Genomic DNA, 16,402 nt, shown 5'->3' with positions numbered 1-16,402 from the left:
AAAGATAACAAGGGATTTTGCACTTGATGTGGAGCCCTCTCATTTGTCAGCTGCTTCTCATTCATGGTGAATGTACTCATTAGTGAAAGGGAATGGTCCTGCTCTTATGCTGTCACTTCTTCAGGCTGTCAGGCAGCAATGAAGTATTTCTCTAGGAACACTTATCTCTGGATGTGGATAAGGCTGCTGTAAAGGCAAACATTGAGGGTTGCTAGTCTTTAGGACCTGCCAACATATGGCTACAGAACTGCTGGTGGCAGGTGAGTGAAGGCAACCCTCATTTCTGCAGGTGGCAGGTGAGTGAAGGCAACCCTCATTTCTGCTACATCTTCCCAGACAAGTTCTCCCTTTCTTGCCCATTCTTGGACCTGGATTTGACTCGCTCTCCATCTTCTCCCTTGTTGTCATTGCATCTTACCATATCATGGACACTGTCCTCCTATCATTCAAGTGTCTGCTAGTATGAAACCTTCTTCACTGGCCTGTGGTAATAATTGTATTTCCTGCTAGTGCTGTCACAGCTGTCATTTTTGCCTGCATTATGTTACCTTTGCCTATCTTGGTTGGGTGTGAACTTACTGATACCACTCTCAAGAATAATTCTTGTTCTTGGTTGGCAGTTGCTGATCTAGCATAGAAGCCAACAGTGTGGTATCTAGACATAGCATCTTTCCTATAATTAAAATGGTCAGCAAAAAAATCTTGATGTCAATATCAAACTGGCATAAAAAAAGTATGTTTTGCAGACAGAATACCTTTCCCAGTACTTTAAGTTCTTGATTCCTAGGCAATATGTTTCCCAGTGCTTATAACACTGCCTATTCAGTCCTTCACTACTGAAGTCATCTTTGACAGCCATTCTCGGCCATCCTGTACAGCTTTTAGTTCTGTGCTTTAATCTCTGACTCAATGCTCAGTCCTGCAGCCTTGTCCAGCTGGAGGGAGCTGCTTCACTTCAAACCTTCTCTTCAGCAGCATTCTGCAGTGATGCAAGAGCCCAGACCACTTAGCCCTTCTTGGCTCTTTTGTTTCTATAATACTCCTCACAGTACAACAGTCTGCTTCCCAAAGGTCCTTTGTTCTTTATAGCCTGTTCACAAGATGAAGTCTCTCCCCTTCTCCATTATTCAAGAAGCATAGAAGGACTAGCTTAGACAACATGCCTAATTTTGTAGATGGTTCCAGTAACAGGCAATGAATCCAACTCACTGTTTTTCTCCATGGGCTCCTAAGCCAGAGCAGTAATTAACTATAAAGAATGTCCAAAACAAGTGATAAGGGTGTGTCTGCAAAACCTACTTCTTTCATAGAAGCTTCTCTACTTGTAGACAAGTCCTTACCAGTACTCTTAAGTATTTGTTTTCTGAGGACCTGCCAGGTAGCTCTATCTTTGTGCTTTAATCCCCTTCCTTTTCCATAACCAAGCACGCCTATCACAGACTAGGGGGTAAAGGCTGTGATGCTGAGAGGCAGATCTAAGGTGCTGCTTTTCACTTAGGGTCACAGCTAAGGCTCAAAGACTGGCAATTAGACCAGAAAACCCATTCACTACTGTAAATCAATGTTTCCCTAGCAGGGCGTAGCACGGCAGAGTGCTGTCTGTATGCCAGGCCAGAAGGAACTTAGAGGAAGTTACTGGTGGATTTGTATCAAAGCAACCATAAAAAAATCTCTTACCTGTTTCTCTGCCTCTTCAGCTCTTTGCTCTGCTTCTATCACTCTCTGTTCCAATTCCTGCATCTTCAGAGCCAGAAAAGAAGATGGAAGAGGGGGAGAGAAAAAAATAAATTAACATCACCTGAAAATTCACCTGTTTTACTCAGAAATCTCCCATTTCTTGTGCAAATCTACAGATTTTCTTTGGCATCTTTTGGGTTAACTGGACAGCTCTGACCAGGGGAAAAAAAAAAAAAAGCCTTTGATCTTTCCCAGTCTTCTACTCTACTTTGAATTTACCGGAACTGTTGTCTCATTAGTGAACTTCATCATTCATTACATGGGTCAAAGGAATAGTCCCAAAGTCTTGACCTCAACTCTACAATTTACACACCATGGGCTGTCCCTGCAAGAAGCCTGTCTACAGTGCACCATTATTCCCTGATTTTATTTTAGCTAGGATTCATTCACAATGGTAAATAAAAATTAATACATCTTGGAAAGCTCACGGCAGGTTCTCTATGATGCCACATTATGACATATGAATATTTTGCATTTCCTTCAAAAGCATCATAGGCTCATAACTCATAAGATTAACAATGATCTTAACTTTCCTATGCTTCTTTGCAATTTAAACAGCTTTGCAAACTGACAATTCGGTGATTTCACATCTGAGCATTGGTGCTATTGAAGTCAAAAGACACTGAATAGAATTTTATCCTAAATGTACATAAACCACTCCACTCTCATGAAATGTAGATACCCCCCATACCTGGGGTTCCTCTAATAATTTACCACTAGAGCCCATTTTTTGAGTTTTTGTTGTTTTTTTTTTTTGAAGCAACCTACTATCCAATTTGGTGCTTTCAAGGTCATCTTTCACGATCTGCCCTGCTTCGACGGGTCTCAGATTTAAGCCCAGAATTATGAAATCAGTGACACTAAGTACCATCCACTAAGCTGCAAAATTTGAAGAATTTCCAGCACCTACTTGTGTTTTACTACAGAAAGAATGACACAGAAGCACCTTCAGAAGATTAAAAGAATCAAGCTTCAAGAAGAAAACTAACTATTAAAGGGAACTGAGCTCCTTTTTTCTCCAATGCATTTTACAGTTCTTGATAATGCACTGGAGTCAAGTATTCAGGTTGGTCACTAAAAGGACCAAACCAGTACTTCTGAAAATGAGACTTGTTCCTCTTGGGTTGATCACCCAGAATGGATGTGGCAGCATTCCTGCCTTTCCATTTCCCTTTTTCAGACAGCAACAAGACAATTCTTCTTTCCATTTGCACCCATTGATCATAAGAGCAGATTGACACCTATCAACAAACATACCAGAAAGGTACATATATGCAGACATCTCAGTAGTCATGTAACTAAAAAAGCAATGACAAATTCAAACCATGAAGATCAGAAAGTGACACATTTAGCACGATACCTCTCAGGTTTACTTTTTCAGTAGAGCAATTAAGGATATCACAGTCTATGTAGCTTAATATCCAAATTAAGGATGCTTGCTTGGCAGAGGATCAGAGAGATGCCACAGAACACTGCACAGACAATGCCACTCTAACCAAAGACTATTAAGAGTCTTGGAGGAGACTGAGCTCAAGGCAATCTAACACTCAGAGCAGTGGTCTGTGCTACAACATGAGTATGTGTCCCTTAGGAACAGTGATGTACCCATGCATTTATCTGTTAGTCTCTGGGTAGTCACCACCACAGACAGGTAGCAGCAAAATATATTGGCAAAAGACAGATGCCAACATAACTATTATGGAGACATAATACACTTTATGAAACAAAGGCTGTTTAAGACAGTAGCTTCAGAATCAATGATCTCCATTAGTTTTCTGATTAATTGACAGGGTCTACATTCACAGCACAGAAGGAACTCTGAGCCTTTTTCCAAAGGTGGGCAATCTCCATGAAAGACTCAGGTTATTTTAAGACAGTACTGTTCTGACTGAAAAACTCATTGTTGTCCCAGCCTCATGACAGTTTGCTTTGCATTGCTAGCAGTTCTAGATCCTGATCAGGATAGAGAATGTATGTTGGGACCATCCCTGATCACTAAAAAGTTCTTTTGCAACCAGGATGACTTGGCTACGTTCCAGTCAAATCAATTACTTTTGTCACCCTAATTCCCTCTGTAGCCTTAAATGAACTTGTACTTTTCTTAACTTCCTGTACTACATTGTTGGGTTGTCCTACTACTACGAACTGTGTTTCTCATGTACACAAAATTATTATTTTGCTCATCCCCAGTGTCAGTGGTCTTACTGCAGCACATTCAGATTTAATACACCCATGCTTGTAAGGCTCTTTCAAATCCCTCAATGAATTAATAATAATGCTTGTTACTTACATGGGTCCTTTCATTCAAAATGCTTTATAATTTGACAAATGCCACTCAGCAAGGTGACCCAGGTCATATAAAAAACTTAGTGACCATGCCCAATTCATTAAACTCTTCTCCCAAACATCAGCCCAGACAGTCTGTATGGGAGAAACAGGACTAGTTGAATAGCCATGCTTGCACAACACAAAAGAGCCTTTTTCCAAATGTTCATTGCTTATTGAAGTAAGATAAAAGCAGGTTAAATGTTACCCAGATGGCCCTTCTAAAAGCTGCAAAAGATCCTCCAATCAACCATTCACAGAGGCTTTCCCTCTCCTGATGGCTCAGAAGAGGCTACATAAAATTGAGTGAAAAAAATTTCTGCATGTCTCAGCTTCCTTTTCCTCCTGTTGTTCTGTTCCAGTGCTCACTCCTAACCAGGCCAACTTGCTGCCAAGGCAACGATCTACTATGCCGCTCACCAACAGAGGAGTATCCCTTTTCAGTGTGTGTGTATGAGACAGTCAGAGTGAAAACAACTGCCAGTTTCCAAGGGGAATAGATCCCTGCTAATGTCTACAACAAGGTAGGACCCAGGGGCCTTGTGCCCTATGGGGGTCCAGCAGGATGGCAGGGCTCTGTCAGGGAGACCAGGGGCTGGGGTCTTTCTGCTGTACTGACCAACAGCCAGGCTCTGCCCAGCTTGGGCAGCTCTGTTCGATAGCTGAGACCAGGCTATCAACGTGGAAGTTCACACCATGTGAACTAGGGCACTGGCGGTTAAACCACTGGGTTTTAAATTCCTCATGTTCTGAACTGTGATCTAGATTATTCAATCTAAGCGGATTTTAAAAATCTCAAGTACTTAAATTGTTGGAGCACATTGTACTACCAATGCCAGGCGTGAGTGGTTGGGGTTTTTTGGGAGTTAAAATAGTAAAACTTGTCTTTAAGTAATAAAATTAGTTATAAAGAATAATTTAAAATGTGGGGGATCAGGTTTCCAAGCCTTTCAATCAGTAACTTCCAAACCCTTGAGACAACCTGGCTGGTAAGCAAGTATCACACCACTGTTAACATTGTTCTTCACTTTCACCATCTAAATCACTTTTTTAAAAAATAATTTTCCTGTTGCTACAAACCATATTGGGAGTATCTCAGGACAATGTTCACCACAGGTTGGCAACACAGATTCAAACTGTGCCCACTACATACTTTTCCAAAATCATCCCCCCACACTACCTCAAAAAACCTTTTTTGAAATGCAGGACTCTCAAATAAGTCTGAATCTCTTGATTCTCTCAGATAGAACAGTGAGAAAAAAAAGATTAAAAATCACAGTTGCTATAAAAATCTGTGATAAAAATCCCTGAAGCTGGCATCACTATTGAAAACCATTTACTTCCTTCAGTTTTGCATCACTGGCCACCTGAGCGGGAGAAGGATGCAGCACAGATACAAGCCCCTGTTGCTGTGACTGCTGGGGAGCCCTGTGGTGACTGAGAAGGGAAGATCTCTGAGCAAGTTGTTACAGACCACTTGGGAACCTGAGGCAGAGGACACTTCCCAACAACAGTGTTCAGCATGAGCACTCTGTGCGGAGCAACTGCTCTGGTGCCTTGAGTCCACCTGCAGCAGGAGGGCCTGCTGGAGCTGCCCCACGGTGTCTGAGGCTCTCCCCTTCCCACATGACATTCAGAGAACTGCAAGCCTGCTAGCTCTTTGAACCTTCAAGTAAGCCTACAACAGTTCTGTACAGGTAGTTATAGAATAACCTGATCACTGAACCAAGCTATTCCTTAATTTTAACAAAGGGAACATCGCTTTGACTGAGAGGCTGGATTAATGGCAGTCAGGTCCCTTCCTTGAGGAGCCCCCTGAAGAAGATGAAAATTTCATTCTCTGCCATGGAGCCCCTCCCTAAAGAAATAGTCAAAAGATACCTAGCAAGTCTGTTCTCCAGAAAGAAAGTCTTCTACGTAGGTTTGTTTTGTGTGTGGGTAGTCAGAAAGCTTCTCAAAACAGATATTAAGAAAGCACAAGGACACAGATTCCATAACACACCAAATGAATACTGATTCTCTTTACCAGACCTGGGCCGCATCTATAAATTATTTTTTTAATGTGCCTTTATCTAAGTGGACTTTACAACTACTTTCAATGTTTTTCAAGGTAAGTAATCACCAAGGTCCACCTCAGAAGCTACCTTGAAGAGATGAAAAGGGTGATTAAAATTGCATAATTCATTAAAATATGATGGGTAGAATGAATCTCATACACTATATGGCATTACTAAAAATGTAATTACAGTGAAAGCAAGGATGAAAATTACTCCACTCTGAAGTAGCTGACATTTTGATGTTTTTACATCCAAAATCAACAAACAAGAATATACACACAGAAGTTATGTAATACAAAATAGGGCAAAAGTGAGTTTAGAACGTATCTGTCATCAGGTACAGTAAACTGTACCTAGTTGTACAGATTTTAATATCATTAGTAAACTGTGACTGAAGGAATCTGTTCTCACTTTCCAACAGTAAATATTTGAGCAATATCTGAGCAATCTTGGACTGGACTGTAATAATGTAAGCCACATTTGGAAAAAAAAGAAGGAACCCCACAGCAACCTACAAACTTGGATTTTATACAAATTTAGTGAAAAAGCTTTAATTCAAATTGAAAAAAAACTCAATCTAAGGTAAAGAAAAAACACAAAACATTCACACCATGATGAAAACAAACAAAAGAGAAAACTCCAACAAAACCCTCAAATCTTGCCAGTCCTCTCCCCTAGGATGTAAACAAATTCACTGAGTACACTTGAAAGAGATTAGTAGGAGATGCCTCTAAAACCACAGATGCTCAGCAAGTTTCTAATATTCAGATCTCGAAATATCTGGCCCTGCTCCTCAGCATCCCCAGAATGTTTTGACTGGATATAAAATGTTATTCTAACACTATGGCAATACATGTACCCTTGTCTAGTTTTTTAACATTATAGCATAATTTGCACTCCTATAAGCTTTTCTGTTGCCAGCCAAGTCCCAATACTGATGTTCTAACCCACAGCATCCATCTTTGCTCTGCAGCTGCCTCAGTCACTTTAGATATCCAGAATCTTGCTGATATACTGTTTTCCACCAGAGTCCAAATACTTGGTGATTTTGCAGTAAACAAGGCCAAATTCTTATTTTCACTAATAAAGAATTTATTCTCACCACTCAGACAGGCACATCTCTGCATCTTGAGTAATAAGCAGAGTGCAAAAACATACTGTAATCGAGAAAGAAATCATTACTGCAAGTAACAGTTCTGTTGGATACCTCAGCACTTACAGACTTTTTGCTTTCATGTCATAACTTATTGCAAAGCAGAAGTCATCACCACTGCCTCACCTTCTCAGCTAACAGCTCTCGGATCTTGCTTGCCTGCAAGCGGAATTTGAAGAGCTGGGACTCCAACGCAAGGCATCGCTTTTGCCAGTCCATACAGCTGCCATTTTCCAGTGTGAGTTCTGCCATTGTGAAGTTAATCACCCATTTAGGATGTCATCTGAGGTGCTCCAAAAAACCTACAATATAGAAAGGAAAAAAAAACACGTATTTTAGAAGGACAAACTTATCACCCCCTGTGTCTAGTCTTCCTAGACTAGGAACTTATCACCCCCTGTGTCTAGACCATCTTACAGAACTGGTAACAAAGGTCATTTCTTCCCCAAGCAGAAGATGAAGTGGTACTATCCCAAGTTATCGATATTGCCCTCTGCCAGAGGTTACTCTTAATGGATAAACTTTTACCTGTAGAGTGAGTAAATAATTTACTAATGCATCATACTGTATATTCCAGAAACAGCCTTACCGCTACCCTTACAGTCTTGCTCAGCTTCTACCCAGAGATTAGTAGCTTTACTTCTGGCTTCTTTGTACCAGTATGGTACCTTTGTTCTGTTCCCTACACTTCTCTTGCAGTTGTCTGAGAACAAACACCATGTCTGTGGTACTCCTGTTGGCTCTGAAACCACACTGACTTTCAGGTAGAATTCCTTCTTCTATAGCGGGTATGAGTCTGTTCAAGAGTATTCTTGCCAGGATTTTGCCAGCAATGGAGAGCAGAGTAAAACCACGGTAATTTGAGCAATCTGATTTAATTCCTTTCTTCTTATACAAAGTGATGATGACTGCATCACGTAGGTCTGATGGTAGTTCGTCTAGTTCCCAACAGCGCACCACAAACTCGTGAAATTTGGCATGGAGTGCAAGGCCCCCACGTTTCCAGACTTCAGGTGGAATAATAAGGCATTTGTGAACAAAAAGGTTTTTAAGATCAACTCCGTGTCTGTAGTCCAGCAGCCAGCTGTATTATTCTACAATAATGAATGTTTACATAGCCAGAACAGCTATTAGCTCAACTTCATCAAAACAATTAAATCCTTGTTAAAGGAGCTTCTCACCTGCCCATAGACAAACTTGCAAGTCCCAGGCTGTGACTGACCAAGGAACAGACCAAGACTTGAGAGAGAGCAATGAAGTCACTCAGCCTCATTGTCTTTACATCTGCCTTTGCAGAGTGGAAAAGTTTAAGATGCCCCTCTAGTTGTACCCACTTGTCATTTGCTCCTAAGACTTGAGATTCAAGTTACCCTGAGAATATATAATAGTGTGAGAATACATAACACAGCAAGCCACTCTATTCAGCTATATCTCTGATGTTCCAAGTTAAGGAAGACACATTTTATACCCTTTAGCTACAAACACTACCTGCAAGTTATTTTATGGACAGGTTGCTTTGTTCAGTAATAGAAAGTTTCCCAGACAGCAAGTTGTCTACCTTTCCAATGAATATGGAACACTATTCCAGGTCAGAAGGCAGGTTTAAGTAAAACAAGGCAAAGGCACACTCATGTGTCCAGCACTGCATCACTGAAAACATTCTGCAACAGGAAAGAAGACCACTATTCTACAAGCAGCACACTTACAGTTTTACAGAAACAAAGGCCATCCTTTTCCACAGCCCGTCCAGCACATCGATCTAATCTCTAGCCCTAGCTCCTTGCCATGCATTTAACCAGGTTACCTTTGGTACCCATCTCAACACTGTATGGTTTCCCTCTAAGGTATTGCTATCAATAGTCTTTCCCAAGCCAAAAGAGGGCACTAAGTCATGGAAGGATGCTACACCACCATAAGTTTGTTTACAGCTAACTCTGTTTTGTACATAATAATTCAGCTCTCAAATGAAATTTTGTTCTCTTTCATACAAGTATAAAGAGATTTTAGTCTTTATTCATAAAGCTTAAGTTCAAAAAGGACATACAAATGAATGGGATGAACTCTAATGGCACAAAGCAAAATGAAACTGATGTACCACACAGCTTATGCCAGAGCAAAAGTAATTTTCCCATATAGTCCATAACTTTTGGTTGAACTAAAATATCCTATTCTGAATAGGAAGTCTAAGACTGGGATAGATATCCTGAATCATTACACCTCATTCCTTATCACTATGGACAACTGCATCATATAATCCCTTTCATAAATGAACACTCTCTTCCCTAGAACTGTGCATGCAGTTTTGCTCCCACTGTTCCTGTTGTTCTAGAACCTCACCCCTCTAACGAGCTGCCTTCCAGTTACCAGCATAAATATAATCATAATCAGCCTGTATCTGTTCATTCTTGTAGATTAGTGCCCTTCAGCTTAGTTAGTATTTTTCCCCTTCCTCATATTTACCCCTTGATGTGTTTGTAGATATCAAAAGCTTCCCATAAGAGACCCGATTTTGCAAGGCTAGAGATAAGGGGCTCCTCTAGTCTCCTAAGAAAAGCTCACCACTCTCGCTCTGCACCTGTTCCAGCTTCAGACCACATCATATAAAAGGGCCAGGTTTTATCTTTCTCCCTCCCCTTCACAGTCATGGGTGACCACAACTGCATCTGAAAGGCAACATGCACCCATACCAAAGCCTTGTGTAAAGGCATTTAGCACTTTCCATCATATTATACTGGTGGTCGACATTCACAGACAAATTGACACAACTGGAGCAGAAGACTCTCAGCTGGCTTTTCCTTTGCAAATGCCAGACTTCGGAGTGCAGGAGGGTAATTACAATGGCACTAGAACAGATTAATAAAGCTCATGTCTGAGTCAGATCTCCAAAAGATCAATATTCTCTGTACTGCTGGCCATTGTGGTATCACACAACAGGACAAGAGACAATGGGCAGAAACTGATGCACAGGAAGTTCCAGATAGACATGAGGAAAAACTTCTTTACTGTGTGGAGTCTCCCCCACTGGAGATATTGAAGAACCGTCTGGATGCAATCCTGTGTAATGTGCTATAGAATGACCTTGCTTGAGCAGGGAGATCAGACCAGATGGCCCACTGTGGTCCCTTCCAACCTTATCAACTCTGATTGCAAAATTCAACAGGCCCATGGTTACCCTGTGATTGATTAGCATAACCATATCTTTTCCTCCTCTGCTGATTTTAAAGAGTGCTCTTCCAGGTTTTATGCCCACTTTATTACTACTTCTAACGCACAATTTTACTTTGAGTCATTAGATTAATCCCCTCTGTCAGTCAACTGTTCTAGTAAAATACCTACCATCTAATAGACCCTTCTTCACCACTGTGTTGTCACATTCTCTTTTCTCATTTGTCTATCTTACCATTCTTCTATTAATCCCCATCTCCTCCACTTAAGCTAATAACTTCCCCATGTGTCATCATACCAAATTATTTCTGAAGGCTAGAGACTAGAATTACAGCTTTTCCCCTCTAGCAAAAACCTTATGCTTTTTCAGAGAAAGATTTTGTATCACAATGTCTGATACTTACTCCTAAATTATAACTTTATTTACAAAATTTATTCTGAAATTTCTTTTACTGTTAAAATACATTGTTCCTTCTCCCCCATTCTCCTGAATGTAAGCAGTTTGTCTCACTCTCTGAATTACAGTATCAACTTTATTTTGATAGACTGACTTTAAATCCTTTCTGTTGGATCTGCCATTTCACATGCCTTTTTTCATAATTCTTAACAGTCTTTATTCACTACATTCTTTGATTCCCCTGCCTTCCCAGATATTGGTCCTTTTCATATCAGATAGAGAATTTATATGGTTATCTAAACCATATTTATATATTTATGGTTATACATTCATATAAAATTTATTCATATGTCTTTTTTCCCCTAGACATATGAATAAGTTGGGAGTCAGATATTTTCAAATTTCCTCTTACTTTAGGAACTTGGAAAATAGGAAGCAGCCACTTTTTTCAAACAAGCTGAGATTTTCAAAACTTAATTCTTAAATGCACACAGCTGCTTCTTAAAGAGCAACTTGATTTTCAGTTCTAAGCATCAAACATATTAAACTGCCAGTGAAGATAATGGGAGCTACGAAATCCTTAGAACTCACTGGGGGGGAAACGACTGAGCCAAGTGCTAAATGCAGTCAAAACTATAAGTCTCATGCATGTATCTGTCTGTTTTGACCAACATCAGAGACAGTTCTGACACTAAATGTAATATACAAAACAAATATTTACTTGGAGTGCCCATATCCAGTTGTAATTCTGATGAAGCTAAAATTTATACCAAGATGTCACATGGTTGTTTTTTGGGGTTTTGAGGTTTTTCTGAGCTTTGGGTTTTTTTGTTTGTTTTTAGACCAGGATCAAGTGATTTCCCAGATGTAGGTGGATCCAGACTAGAATTCACAACACTTCAGAGACTTTGTATGTTTCCATCTGAAATGCCCTTTAAGAATAAAAACAATTAATCAACATGAAGACTTTCAGTTGCAGATATAAATGCAAGTAAAGTGTTTGCACTTTGTTCATTCAGTGCAAACAAAGAAGACAAGTGAAACACTATTTCCATATTTCAAATACAAACGTCTCCTCAGCTCAGCAATCAGTTTATCCAGGCTGTCATAGGGGATTCAGTCAGCACAGGAGGACTGCAGTTCTGAGCACCTGCCAGTAATATGCACCAGACCCTGCCTGAACACCAGACCTGAATACTGGTCTAACTTTTAGCTACCATCTTACTATAAAAGAATCAGTAGAAATGTGATAAATGTAACACATGAAGGGAGAGAGGTTTCCTCCGGTGTCACTGCATCAGCACCAAAGGGGTCAGCAGTATGGGCAAAACTCAGTGGAGAAATCCCGTACTATTAATCAAATCCCTGTCCACAGCCACCTCATTTTCCACTTCATAACCAGTTTCACCCCCCAGCTTTTTAGCCCTGAGGCCATTGGAATTGTTCAGCCACACAGTCATTTCCCGTTCAGGAATGCGGCCTGGGATGTGCAGAGCATGGAGGGGAAAAAAAAAAATAACACAAAAAGCCGTGAGAAGGCCAGGGCTTGTCGCGAGCCGGGGAGTGGAGAGCAGGGAATAATTTCCCCTCTACATTAGTGCAGGTGGCTTGGCTACTAAGAGTGCCAGGAGGCGGGAACAGGGGCTCCCGGTTGTGCCATTTTACCTGCGGAGGTCTTGCCCCCTACACCGAAGCTTACCGGAAAGGCAGAAGAAACCGCAGGACTCAGACACATTTACACTTGGGCTGCGTTTTCCCCCTCGTGTGGCCATTCCTCCCCCCATCTCTTCCACGCCTCTTCAGGGCCAAAGTCCCAGACCCGAAGGCAAACCTCGGTTAACAGAGATGACACAACATCACCTCCAGAACGCTCCCGCCAGTCCCCTTACCATCACCTTCGAAGAAAGCCAAGAAGGGGAAGAAAGGCTGTGACAGCCAGCCCCGCACAGACCGGCCCTCCAGAGCACTCGGCCGCCCTCTCCCCGCCCGGGGCGCCCCCCCGCCCGCGCTCACCTTGGCGGGCGCGGGGTCCGTGCCGGCGGGGCCGGGCAGGGCAGGGCAGGGCAGGGCCGGGCAGGGCAGGGCAGGGCAGGGCAGGGCAGGGCGCCGGCGGGCGCAGCCGGCGGCCTCCCGGGGCTGCCGGCCCGCGGGGCTGGCCCTGGGCGCGGCGGCTGCGCGGCGCAGGGCGGCAGGCAGGTGCCCGGCACGACTCCTGTCCCATTCAGCACTTTGCCATTCCCTCCTTGGTTTCCCTCGAACGGGAGAGCCCGGCTCAAATATCAGAGCCGGCCCTCCCGAGGAGCGCAGGAACTGACATCACCCGCCCCGGGCTTTTAACCCCTTCTCGGGCTCGGTCGTGAAGCAGGTGGGGCGGGCGGCGCCGGGTGCCGGGGCAGCCCGGCCCAGAGGAGAAGAGCGGCAGCCACGCTCTGCCGCGGGCGGAGACATCCTCCTTTCCACCCACCCCGCACCCTCAGGGGTTGTCACCGAGTCTCCTGAGATCGCCCTTGCAGTTACCTTCCAGCCCTCGGAGCCGATGTTCCCAAACAGACCGCCAGAGTTGTGGTGTTTTTTCGTGGAGCAGCCGGGCAGGCAGCTGCCCTCCACACCAGCACGCTGCCCTCCACACCAGCACGCTGCCCTCACCGTCCGCTGCAGCCGTGAGGGGATGGTGGCTCGTTCCAGGCTCCAGCCGAAGCACCCTTCACTGCTTGTAGGCAGTCCCAGGGCATGAGGTTGGTGCCGGGATAGAGATTAAAATCTAAGTAGTGTAATGACACCTCTCCTGACCAGAGGACACCATCCTGCCCCACGTACTTGTGCTATCTCCCATATGAAATGGCTCAAACAAACAGGTCCAGGGCCTCAAGCATTTCTAATGATAGCTGCCAGCACACAGAATATTTTATTCAGTCATCAGGCCACCACGTATAGAGCTACTTCACATGCAGCAATCCCTTACATGAATATACAGTGACTTACCAGAATTTATATTACGTGTGTTATACAAAGACCTGGTAATCTCGCTGCCTGTTGGGGAAGGGCTGCACCAGAATGATGATGTCTTGAACGATTATGAGAGATCCACGAATGCTCTGAAACTCTACCTCGGTTCCTGTTGAGAGCTCAAGCAAATGAGCTCTCGCAAAACAAGGCAGGCTGAAATAAACAGGCTTCAACAATCTGTGGAGGAAGAGGCAGGAGAACTGAACAAAAGTATCTCCTAGTACAGTAAGCAACACTATTCACTAGTCCTGGTTAAACAAGATCTTAATTGTTCTGTTTATTAAACTTGCATTGTAAATTCTTTCCTCGTGTTGATAGTGTGCTTTCACTGATGTCTCAGCAGAGAAACAGTGGGTATCAAATCACTTACTGTAAGCACAAATGAAAAGATTGATGTGAATAAATGGTTAAAATATAAAAATATAACTAAAAACATAAGGTCAAGATTTGGACACTGGAGTGAATAAAGGCAGACTCTGAAATCTATACCTCATTATCCAAATAAATAGTCAGATTTCCAAAGACTCTGAGGACGCTGCAGTTTCCTAAAGATGGTTTTGGTTTAGATTTCTTATCAATTTCCAGTTTCATGGGAATTTGGTTGAATGAAGTTGCCTGTTCCTTTCTAGCTAAAAGACAAAGCATACATTATGGAGCTGGTTCAGGCATAGAGCAGGATAACACTAAAAAGAGGTGGCTGGAGAGCCAAATGGAGACAGGCAAAGAACTGAAAAGAAATAGGCATCTGGTGAGGAGCTCTCTCATTTGGCCAGCTGAGCAAGGACAGGCAGGAATATAGCCAGAGATGGAGCTGGCTGTTGGGACAGTATCACCCAAAGAGATTTCTCTGCCAATTCCCAGTGTAAGGGACTCCAGTTGCCTACAATCTGTATGTTGAGTGTGAGCCTGTATTAATCATTATTCCCAGTTATCAAAGAATTGTAATAAATAACCAGAAGCAGCACAAATTGTATCTCCCTTTAGGTATTTCAGAGGGCAAAAGCTAACTTCACCCTTTACAGAATCCCCTCCTGAACTGAGGCTGACCAAAGACAAAGTGGGAAAAGCAGCTATTCCCTTCATGTTCCCCATCCTATTCCTGCTCCTTTCAGCCACAGCATGCAAACACAATACTTCTTAATCTGAATTTTATGAGGTATTTTTATTCTTCCTTTAAAGGCACTGGTCAAGTTCTCTCATTTGCACCAGCAAAGCCAACCAGATCGTATCACTTACTGAAATGTCAATCTGGCCTTGTGTTTTTCCCAGGCAATGAAGCTTGACTGCCAGGACATTCCTCAGCCACTGAACTTTATACAAAGTACCTCCCCAAGAATTGCCTGCACACACACCTTGCTTTAACCCCTGGAGGCCCAGAACCACATCGGCACTCACACAACCTGCTGCCGTGTATTTAATGCAATTATTCTTCAAAGCCGTGCCTCCTTATGTCTTCTGTTGCTTCTGTTAAAGTATTTTTAAAAATTATTATTAAAAAAAATAAAATTGTGGCTTCCATTAAACAATGCAAATAGAAAAGTAGTTTGGAGTTCAGATGGAGAAGGTTGTAAGAAGAGCAAGTAGTATCTCATTGTTCCCAAGTGATTTCCCTCGGCAGTTATCTTTAATATGGCTGCTCAAGCACTGTATATCTGGTCTTTCCAATTTGCAGACAAATCATTCAGCAAAAAATAAAATTTACTATAAACAGCAAATATCTTATTAACAAAACAAATTCACTGGCAGATCCAAGAGAACTAGTACTGTTAGACTATCATTATCACAACTCAAGCACAGGCTGCTTTGTTAAGAGGACCATATCCAAGATACCGAAATAGAAGGACAAAGAGATAAATGAGAACGAGATGTCAGAAGATGAGAGCAGAAGAAACTCTTTCTCTTAGTAAGCAAAATTGTCACAGTTCTGCAGGTGGGAGAGAGCATTGCGTTCCAGACACAGCACTGCTGAAAACTTACCAAAGGGGCAAGGACACCAGCCAGACCAAAAGTCCATGCGTCAGAGCTCCACAGAAGGCTCAATCCTATGTGGGAAAAAACTTGCACAAAAACAAGACAGGACCTTGAAACATGTGTTTGAGGTACTTATCTCTCTCCACAGGCAACTTAGGCTTCATACTAGTTCTCTGAATTCCACTGATGTTACAGGCTTCAAGATGTTGAAAATAGCCTTTGTGCCTAATTCCTTTACTCTCTTTCCCCTGGGCTTGCAGTGTGCTGACAGACAGAACACAGACTTGCAACCCCCTGCCTTGCTTCCCTTCTAATCAGCAATGACAAGCTCATGCAGCAGAAAAATAAGAGACTGGCAGCTGTGGATCACCTCACTGCAAACTAGTTGCTCGTGGGAGGACCCAGTGGGAGGGCCAGGAAACCATTGCCCTCAGGTACTTTGTCAGCTGGTTTTGATTGCATTATGGTCATCTTGTCACACTTCACACACAAAGACACTTATGTCTACTATTCAAGCCAGAATTTGAGCGAGAGCATATGTTTTATATATACAGTCTTGACTGGCACGGAGCAAAACAATGGAAAATTCCC

At 42.6% G+C, this 16,402-nt stretch overlaps 1 protein-coding gene across 9 annotated transcripts in view; it reads right to left on the bottom strand.

The window, feature by feature from the left end:
• Nucleotides 1-16,148, bottom strand: part of PLEKHH1 (pleckstrin homology, MyTH4 and FERM domain containing H1) — a 54,696-nt gene extending 38,548 nt beyond the window's left edge. The window contains exons 1-5 of one of the 9 annotated variants that reach the window (XM_064658347.1): nucleotides 12,848-12,882; nucleotides 11,556-12,729; nucleotides 8,831-8,933; nucleotides 7,399-7,574; nucleotides 1,678-1,740 (exon numbers count right to left, since the gene is read on the bottom strand). In XM_064658347.1, coding sequence (XP_064514417.1) covers nucleotides 1,678-1,740; nucleotides 7,399-7,524 — 189 coding nt within the window. In that variant the 5' untranslated portion in view covers nucleotides 7,525-7,574; nucleotides 8,831-8,933; nucleotides 11,556-12,729; nucleotides 12,848-12,882. Of the gene's footprint in view, nucleotides 1-1,677; nucleotides 1,741-7,398; nucleotides 7,575-7,689; nucleotides 7,777-8,453; nucleotides 8,803-8,830; nucleotides 10,804-11,555; nucleotides 12,730-12,847; nucleotides 12,906-13,816 lie in introns of those variants that run through there. The other 8 variants (XM_064658348.1, XM_064658349.1, XR_010431325.1 and 5 more) reach the window with 8 other exon arrangements.
• Nucleotides 16,149-16,402: the final 254 nt, after the last annotated feature.

Source organism: Pseudopipra pipra, chromosome 6, assembly GCF_036250125.1.
Source record: "Pseudopipra pipra isolate bDixPip1 chromosome 6, bDixPip1.hap1, whole genome shotgun sequence".
Classification (NCBI taxonomy): Eukaryota; Metazoa; Chordata; class Aves; order Passeriformes; family Pipridae; genus Pseudopipra; species Pseudopipra pipra.
This window is presented reverse-complemented; position numbering and strand designations above follow the sequence as displayed.